The 10,563-nt window shown below is 39.7% G+C and overlaps 1 protein-coding gene across 1 annotated transcript; it reads left to right on the top strand.

Moving 5' to 3' along the window:
- The first annotated feature begins 453 nt into the window (after window positions 1–453).
- OTX1 (orthodenticle homeobox 1) lies at window positions 454–10,322 on the top strand. Its single transcript, XM_056568002.1, has 4 exons — window positions 454–741; window positions 2,322–2,529; window positions 4,735–4,886; window positions 7,712–10,322. The coding sequence occupies exons 2-4, from the start codon at window positions 2,433–2,435 to the stop codon at window positions 8,480–8,482; spliced, it is 1,020 nt and encodes a 339-aa protein (XP_056423977.1). The 5' UTR covers window positions 454–741; window positions 2,322–2,432; the 3' UTR covers window positions 8,483–10,322.
- Window positions 10,323–10,563: the final 241 nt, after the last annotated feature.

Raw genomic sequence — 10,563 nt, 5'->3', positions numbered from 1 at the left:
AGATAGGAGATAGATAGGTAGGTAGATAGAAATATATATATATATATATATATATATATATATAGGAGATAGATATGATATATAGGTAGATAGATAGGAGATAAATAGATAGATAGATAGATATGAGATAGATAGGTAGGTAGATATATAGATAGATAGATAGATAGATAGATAGATATGAGATAGATAGGAGATAGATATGATATATAGGTAGATAGATAGGAGATAAATAGATAGATAGATATGAGATAGATAGATAGGTAGGTAGATATATAGATAGACAGATAGATATATAGATAGATAGATAGATAGATAGATAGAATGATAGATAGTTTAGATGTTGCACTCCTGTGGTGTCTTATAATAAGTGACTATTATCTCTCTTATGTCCCCTTCCCCAGTATTGTGCCCCTGTGTGGCTGGAGCAGGCCTCAGGTCCCGGCTGTGTCTATTAATCCCCGGTTATAACGCTGCTCTCTGGATCCAGTTTCCCCCGTTTTCCCGTCCGCTCCTCGTTCAGGAGACTGGAGAGACTCGGTTGAGTAGTGGAGGGGAAGGCGTGCACTGACGCCATTGGCCGACACTCCCGTCACTCACCCCCGTCCTGCGCGCTGATTGGTGAAGACGCCGCCCCTCGTTCACTTACAAGGGGTAGGGCAGGAGGAGGGTGATCAATCTTCATCAGTCCACATTTCCTATCACCTAAAGCGGCCGGCGTGAGACAACTGCTCTGCCTACAAGGTAAATGATTAATGCCCTGTGCCTGCGCTGCCAGCCCCGCTGCCCCCTCTCATCCTGCTCCACTCATGGGCACTGGGACGAAGTTTATTCATTGGGGGCAAGGAGAGGGGGTAGGGGGTCATTAAAAGGTGTCTGGCCCTTTAAATCAACTTTTTTTTAGGACTTTCTGCATTACTCTAGCAATGTTTCCTAACCAGAGTGCCTCCAGCTGTTGCAAAACTGCAACTCCCAGCATGCCCGGACAGCCGAAGGCTGTCCGGGCATGCTGGGAGTTGCAGTTTTGCAACAGCTGGAGGCACCCTAGTTGGAAACACTTTGCTTATAGAGTCCAGGTGACACTTTTACCTGTCCCTGTGCTGTATACTGAGACAAGAGACTGAAGGAGGAGGCCCGAGTGAGGAATCTGCCTGGAGGATCCTTCAGACTCAGCCCAAGTCTTCTCTCCTGATCTTTATTACTTCTGCACTGTTTTCCCCCCTTTTACTTTTCTTTTTTCTTTTATGTATTTTTTATTTTTATAGATTAGATATGTTAAGATTATTTTTTTTTTAAGATTGGGGATTAATTAATTTCTCACCTGAATTGATCTCTGGACGACTTGTTTGCTTTGTTGCCCTGTTTCTCCTCCTACCTCTTATACAACACAGGGCAGGTCCTCTTGCCAAAAAGAAAAAAAAAAAAATGTCTGCCTAGGAACAGATTGTAACCTTCCAGCAGGTAGGATGTGTAAAGGGCTTCAACTTCTTTTTTAAAACAACTTTATTTACTTATTTATTATTTTAGGACTACAACTCCCAGCATGCCCAAGCACCCTGTTCTGTCAGCCTCACTGCCCTAGCTTCACTGCCAGCCTCACTCCCCCCCAGGCATGCTGGGAGTTGTAGTTTTACAATAGCTTGAGGTCCACCGTTTGGAGACCACTCCTCAATAAATTCAAACTCATTGACCCCCTATCTACCCCCCCCCCCCCCCTCTGCTCCTGCTTGTAGCATATTTAACTTTTTTTTTTTTCTATATTTTTTGTATTTTTTTTTTGTATTATGGGGCTGCCCATTGTACAGGGCTAAATCCACCTGGTTAGAAGGAGTTATGTAAATGGGGTATTTGTGTGGGATCTCCATTAATTAGCCCTGACTGGGGGGGGGGGGGGTAGATAGGTTCAGCTACAGCATTACCCTATCAATGGATGCCATCTGCAAAAAAAAAAAATTTGCCTAGAAAATAAATTACAGCTGCTTAAATCTCATGAATTTGTGCATATGTAAAGCGACTTGTGTGTTGTCGCAGTCGGGGTCGGCTCATTTATTTTTATTTTTTTACTTGGGAATGTGAATTGGGGTATGCCCGGCCCCTAGAGCGGCTGTCAGTGGAAAACGCTTTTAAATCCTCTACCTGACTTTATTAATGAATATTATTTTAAGGTAAATTTTTATTTATTCTTTCCTAGTTTTTTGAATTAGTTTTATCCTCCTGTAACGGTCGCTGGAATGTTCACTTCTATTTTGTTTTTAAATTTCCAACTGTCATAGAACGTGACGGTTTATTTTATTCCTCTGTTAATTTGTGTTTCTGTCCTCCAGGAACTTGGTGGGAAAAGAAGAGAAAATATTCATGACCCTTGTGTCCCTGTAAGGACTGAGGAATAATTACATTTTGTGGATAATATCGGGGAGCACTGAGAAGCTGTTAGCATGATGTCATACCTCAAACAGCCCCCCTATGGCATGAATGGCTTGGGGCTCACAGGACCCACTATGGACTTACTCCATCCATCGGTGGGATATCCAGGTAAGAAGCCCACTAGATCACCTACATATACTGTCTTGTGTATAGTCTCTATATCAGAGTTCTCTCAACTTTTTACTTTAACTACAATTTCTATCACGATAGTTTGTGGTTTTGTTAAAGCTGAAGATCTACAGCTTGGGCTAGGGAATACTGCTCTATAATAATAATAAAAATAATAATACAAATAATTATACAAATAATACAACCCTACAGCTTGGGTTAGGAAATACTGCTCTATAATAATACAAATAATAATAAAAATAATACAACCCTACAGCTTGGGTTTGGGAATACTGCTCTAGAATAATAAATAATAATACAACCCTACAGCTTGGGTTTGGGAGTACCTCTATAATAATAATAATACAACTCTATAGGACAGATGAGAAACAGATTAGATTTTGTTTTGTAAATAGTTTATATGGAATTTAGGAAAGCGGTTACAAATGTCTGACAACATTTCTATGTATCTATCTATATACATCTATACGGATCTATATACTGGGCCAGAAAAGTTTGTAGAAGTTTTGTAGTTGAGCTCCTGTGTGGGGTCAGGGTGCAGGATCCCTTCTACCTGGGATCTGTATAGAGAGATCGAGGCCTACTCCAGGGATCACCACCAACAAGATCTCAGCGATCACTGTATAAACAGCAGGGATATAAAATACTGGATGCACATTTACCTATAAATATTATATTTTGTAATTACCAATAATAACCAGTGAAGGAGGCGCCTCATTGGTCAGCTGGTGACTTATATTGTTTTCATGCTAAAAGGATTTCTATAAATCGGTTGTGTACAGGACCAAACTTGTTGTGTACAATTGGTATTCATACCTATAATTCTTATCATTTTGTCCGTTGATTTTTATTTACATTTTCAAAGTTCTACAGTAACTTCAGTGTTCGTTTATCCGATCACTGAACACTTTGTATAATATATAAAATGTGTATAATTATTGAGATAATAATTTGGGGAGTTAAATGTACATTGTCATAAGTTCTTAGCATTCTGTGGACTCCCAGGGCCTTATGTTAGATCAGAAACAAAGATCTTCTGCAGAGTCCTGTACACAGAGCATTCTTCTATGTATAATATATATATATGTATATACACATTTTATATATTATACAAAGTGTTCAATGATCGGATAAACGAACTCTGAAGTTACTGTAGAACTTTGAAAATGTGTGTGTGTATATATATATATGTGTGTATATATATATGTGTATATATATATGTGTATATATATATATGTGTGTATATATATATATATATATATATATATATATATATATATATATATATATATATATATATATATATATATATATCTATCTCTTTATTTAGAATAAGAGAGCTTTAAAAACTTGTAGTTTATGGTGTTGATAAAGTCTCAATTGTCCAATGCCGAAAAAATGTAAAAATTTTAAACTTTGTGTCCAGAAAACTGCTAAGGACCTGTTTTTGCTTACTCCATGTCTGCCCTATTGGTCTAGTATTGACCCTGTAGATTTCCAATTGGATTTATCGATAAAACACCCATATATATGGGAAGTGCTGTTTTCCATCTTACCTGAGATTTATATATTGTTGCACACTGTTAAATATATACACATAAATAATATCTGTATGTAAAATAAGTGTGTATACAGTATATATTAATCTCATGCACACACTTTATAACAAACTATCAGTCCCCTAGGAGAATGCTCTGTGTTCAGGACTCTGCAGATCTTTGTCTAAGATAAAGGCCCTGGGAGTCCACAGAATGCTAAGAACTTATGACAATGTAGATTTAACTCCAAAATATTATCTCAATAATTAATTACAGTCCCTTTTTGTGCGACAAATTCAAAAACGGTAACCTAGTAAATGTATTTAGTAACCACCATAAATTATACATTAAGGTCTTAGCCTTCTTTTTCCAGACTGAGCTTGGGGCTGGGAATATGGGTATTAAATAAAAAAAGGAGAAAAAATTAGAATGTGCTGTCATTAATTATGTGTTGTTTTTTTTTTTTTTTTTTTTTTTTTTACACGTATGGTAATTTAGATAAGTATAATGTTAGGGTAAATATAGAGAAGTTAAAATTATGAAAAAACTATTTTACTTTTCTCGATGTTTTGTTAAAGTTAATATTGAGGCGCACTGGATAAATCTGTAGTTTCTTCCCTATACTAACGCGTTCCGTTTTACGCAGCCACCCCGCGGAAGCAGCGCAGGGAGCGCACCACCTTCACCCGCTCACAGCTCGATGTGCTGGAGGCTCTGTTCGCCAAGACTCGGTATCCGGATATTTTCATGAGGGAGGAGGTTGCCCTGAAGATAAACCTGCCCGAATCCCGAGTCCAGGTAATATTCCGCCAAAACCGCGTAATAACCGCATTCTGCCTCCGCTGCCACCACCTGCGCTCCACCGCTTCTCCATTTGCTTTGCGGTTTAATTCATTCTTTCGTTCTCTGTGGTCAGAAATCTGGCTCATTGTGGCTGTCCTTCAGTTTAATTACCTAAAATGCAAATATAATAATCTGCTACTCCCACCATTCCTAAAAAACAGTATGAAGCTCAAGGCACTATATGTGACTTAAGCTGCTGCAGAACCTCTTGGTGTCAATAGTGTCCATTTGATCTGAGAGCATGTTGGGAGTCTAAAGCAGTGGTCTCCGAACTGAGGACCTCCAGATGTTGCAAAACTACAACTCCCAGCATGCCCGGACAGCCTTTGTCTGTCCGGGTATGCTGAGAGTTGTAGTTTTGCAACATCTGGAGGCCCACAGTTCGGAGACTAATGGTTATTGTTGTAAGGTAGGTGATCTTTGTCACTGAGAAGACCCTTTTGCCCAGTGTACCCCCCAATGTACAGCTCACAATGTCTGTGTCACCACTATAGCTGTGGAGTAAAGTTCTGTCAGGGATTTGGTAATGAGACAAATAATCTGGTGCAAAGTGTGACTTCTTGTTCTCCATGTTGTTTGCAGGACTGGATGTGAAGCTGGAAGTAGTGTTTATCTGTAGTAGATTATTATTTTTTTCTCTAAAGAGTGTATGTGTGTGTGTGTATGTATATGTGTGTGTGTGTGTGTGTGTGTGTGTATATATTATAATATATATATATATATATATATATATATATATATATATATATATATATATATATATAATATATTTCTCACACATTAGTTATTTATTGCAATATACATAAATTTTATATTGTTAAATAAAATAAATATATTCATACACACATATATTTAACACACACACACATTACACATATATTATATACACATATATATATCTGTGTGTATATAAAATATGTGTTGTGTGTGTGTGTGTGTATATAAAATGAATAATATATAGATATATATTATTTACCACACACACACACACACACACACACACACACACACACACACATTGTGTGTGTGTGTGTGTATAAAATATATATCTATATTATACATTTTATATACACACATTACACATATTTTATATATACACACATATATATTATATACACATTGTGTGTGTATAAAATGTGTAGTGTGTGTGTATATAAAATATATGTATGTGTATTAGTTATTTCAATATACATTGCATCTTAAATAAAATTATATATACACATTTATGCACACACATTACACATATTTTATACACACACAGATATATATGTGTGTATATAAAATGTGTAGTGTGTGTGTGTGTGTATAATATATATTCTAAGCTGCAGACCCCATATAGAACAGGTGGGGAGACCTGTAGCTGCTTCTTCTGTACTTTGTATCTGGATCAGTACCCTGGAGGTTCTGCAGGATATTTGTACAGCTTTGTGATTTTTGTCCTTTCATTTTATAGACCTACAGAGGTGCTAATATTTGATGTTTTGATTGAGATTTTTTTTACATATATGTGTATGGAGATAGATATATATATATATATTCTCTATTATTTTTAAAATGAATTTTAAGAACTAGTTACTAACGAGATTAGTTATAGAATATAATGTGCGGCGCCCTCTACAGAAAGAAGCCCCTTAATGTAAACTTTAATACGTTTTTTGTTTATTTAACATAAATATTGATGTTCTAAAACTGTATAAGATACCTAAGAAAAATCAGGAGGCGAGTTGTAGGATTGATTGTTTATCCTGTGAATAACTCCTAGGAAATTATATCATCTCACATACACTTTTATAGTAACGAATTCTTTAGCCACAGTAAATGTATCCATATTCCTAGTTTTTATTTATTTATTTATTTTTTTTAAATGAAATCTCTTGTTTGCAAAACAAAATACAGAAGTGGATACAAACTTCGCAATTCAGGACTAGATCCCCTGCAGAACACTAAGCAAAGGGATTTGTTATTTTTCTCTCGATCTCATCGCCTGTCGATATCGATCGTAGAATGAGTGAATTTTTTTTTTTACATTTAAAAAAAAACGAAAAAAAAAAAAAAACCAGCAAATTAAATAAATCTTATCTGATCGAATCTATTCATTACCGGCTGGAATGAATCGGATCTGTCATTTCGTCTCTGAATAATTATTTTATAGAAACCCTTGGTTGCACAACTTTTGTCAGGGCATGCTGGGAGTTGTAGTTTTGAAACAGCTGCAAAGTGAAGGGTTGTGGGGGATGATCGTGTATAAGGTGGTGCTCTCCAGCTGTGGCACAACTACAACTCCCATCATGCCCTGACAGCCTTCGGCTGTCAGGGCATGCTGGGAGTTGTAGTTGTGCACCGCTTGCGTCAGAGTTTACTGGACTAAGGAATAAAGTTTCCAAAGATCCGCAGTCTAAATGAGTATTTGTGTATATAAATAAATATGATATTAATATTAGTTATTTTTTTGAATGATTGTAAGTTAAATAGACTATTTTTCTAGTTACACATTTTCTTAATTTTCTTTTTTTATCGTATCCAAATATCCCGATAAATAGACAGGATGAAAACTTTTTCAGTGACTTTGTGGCGATCTATATATTGTGCTGCATGATGTATATATTTAGTGTAATTTTTATATTTTATTTATTCATTGTATAATTAGTTAATTAATCCTGGAATGTCCGGTCCGCTTTCGGCCGATTGTAAAGGACCTTTTATGTTGTTATCTAATCGGCCGAGCCTGTCTGATCGATTTTAACGCGATCTTTCTTTTCTTTTTTCGTCTTTTGCTCCAGGTTTGGTTCAAGAACCGCAGGGCTAAGTGCAGACAGCAGCAGCAGCAGCAGCAGCAGCAGAGCAGCAGCGGTACCGGAGCCAAGAACCGACCGGCTAAGAAGAAGTGCAGCCCGGCCCGGGAGAGCTCCGGCTCGGAGAGTAGCGGCCAGTTCACACCGCCTGCGGTTTCCAGCTCCGGATCTTCATCTTCATCCTCCTCCTCCAGCTCTGGCTCCACTGGGAACCCCGGCCTGGGCGCAGCCGCTGCGGCTCTGAATGGCAGCACAGCCTCGTCCATCTGGAGTCCGGCCTCCATCTCCCCTGGCACTGGTCCTGCCCCTGGCACAGCCCCCGACCCCCTGGGAGCTGGCAGTGCCTCTTGTATGCAGCGCTCCGGCTCCTCATCGTCCTATCCAATGACCTATAGCCAGGCAGCCGGGTACACACAGGGCTATCCTGCCCCCTCCTCCTCTTACTTTGGAGGGGTGGATTGCAGTTCCTATCTGGCCCCAATGCACTCCCACCACCACCCTCACCAGCTCAGCCCCATGACTCCTTCCTCCATGTCTGGCCACCACCACCACCACCACCTGAGCCAGACCTCCAGCCACCACCATCACCACCACCACCACCACCAGGGCTATGCCAGCACAGGACTGCCATTCAACTCCTCTGACTGCTTGGACTACAAGGACCAGGCAGCCGCCGCCTCCTCCTGGAAACTCAACTTCAACTCCACCGACTGTCTGGACTACAAAGATCAGGCTTCCTGGAGGTTCCAGGTTTTGTGATCCCAAGGACCATTGGGTTCTGGAAAGTAAACTTCAGTGTAAGGATCATCAGGCTGGAGCTCCTCAGTGGTATCAGGACCCCACAATGATTGCCCAGCTGGGGCAGAGCCCCCTCCATGCCCATCAGCCTGTGCCTGGACCTGCTGTAGTGACTATCCTCCTCCTCCTCCTCCTCCTCCTCCTCCTCCTCCTCCTCCTGTGAATTATTTATTGGGCATCTGGACTGTGATGTCTGCTAATAATATGGGAATGTGGAACTTGCTTTTATTTTTATTATTTTATCCATCGACTGCTATATATTTTTGGTCTAAACCCAAAGTTGATCACTACTGATAATGTGTATATAGATGGGGGAGACCCTTCTATTGTCCATCAGCATACAGCTATATACACGCGCGCGTCATTCCTCAAGGTGTATGATATAGGACTTGCAGCCTCTTGCTGCCTGTAGCAGCTGAAATGTGTAAATATTCGGTCCGTTGCTAGGACCCATTTTATTTTTAGTTTAATAATATTGTTTTCAGTTTAATGTCTCCTAACAGACCCTTTTTTTTTTTTTTTTTTTTTTTTTTGTGGAGAAACCAAAACGTTGACATGAGACTTGGGGGTTTGTGGTTCAACTGCACGCTCTGTCACCAATACTGTTCTTTTAAATAGTGACTCCCAGGGGGGAAGGGGTTAAATTTTAGCTCACATATATATATGAAACTATGTTGCTCACAAAGATGGCAGCACACACCAAGTCTGGTTGCAGTCTAGTGGTCGTCCACCAACCAGCAGCAGCTCCCCACTTCTTTGGTGTAGGCCTCAGCCTGTGGGTCCATTAGAGGCCCGGATGATGTCATCAGTCCCTTTGGTAGCCCGGATGATGTCACCAGTCCCTCTGGTAGCCCGGATGATGTCACCAGTCCCTCTGATGGCCTGGATGATGTCACCAGTCCCTCTGGTGGCCCGGATGATGTCACCAGTCCCTCTGGTGGACCGGATGATGTCACCAGTCCCTCTGATGGCCTGGATGATGTCACCAGTCCCTCTGGTGGCCTGGATGATGTCACCAGTCCCTCTGGTGGACCGGATGATGTTATCAGTCCCTCTGATGGCCCGGATGATGTCATCAGTCATGTCTCTATAGGCTAGGTTAAGCTTTCAATCTTTATCCAATCCACACTATATGGCCACGTTCACTTATCACGGGTGACCCCTAAGCTCCGGCAGGGTGGGAAGGCCTTGGCCTGTGGGTGCAGTGTGTATTAATAGGCATTGTCTGTAGTATCACTACATTTTGTACTGTCCCTTTAGTTGAATTGGGCTCACGGTTCTGTCTCCACTCAGCACTTCCATTTGTGTCACTGAAGATTCGGATCAGTTCGTCCCTGTGTAGGTGGAAAATGAATAATAAAATAAAAAAATGTTTGTAAATTTTAATAACATGGTACGTCACGTCACTCCCAGTGTAAGGGAAGCACCTATCTACATACCCCCTCTTCCCATAATAAAAATCAGACTAATTGATTTTGAGCCTCCGTGTCATCCTTTCTGTGTAATGCCAATGTTAGCCGGGCACAGCGGGCGTCGTGTGTGAAGACCGGTGCTGAGACCAGGGAAATGCCCACAGCAGCCAGGTCACTTCTTATTTTATTCTTTCCCTTCAGTCTTGTTGTGATCAGTCCGGTCATTTCTTGATCTCATCTACTGTATATAACATTGACTGCGGCTCCTCATACATTTTCTTTTACACTCCATCCTAAAAAATAATTAAATCCTAACTAGTTCTAGAGTGAAGTGAATGTTACATCTCCGGTGAATCCAGGTTTGCACTTTCTTCTAAATATTCAGCAGCTTGTCACAAATATTTTAGATTTTCTCAGTAGAAATGGACAAATCCCCCTCCCCGCCAATATACTAATTACTAATATTTACTATAGTATATATCTGGAGTGAACAAAAATAAATATATTGTATATTTGTGCACAAATATTAAATGTTTGTAATAAAAAAAAAACTTGACACTTCCCGTAATTTTTTTTTTTTTGGGCTGCAAAAAGGCACAATTTTGCACAATTTTTTTTGCGCCTTTTTGG

Source organism: Hyla sarda, chromosome 3 (genome assembly GCF_029499605.1).
Source record: "Hyla sarda isolate aHylSar1 chromosome 3, aHylSar1.hap1, whole genome shotgun sequence".
Taxonomy (NCBI): domain Eukaryota; kingdom Metazoa; phylum Chordata; class Amphibia; order Anura; family Hylidae; genus Hyla; species Hyla sarda.
The sequence above is the reverse complement of the archived record's forward strand: the minus strand, read 5'-3'. Positions and strand labels throughout refer to the sequence as shown.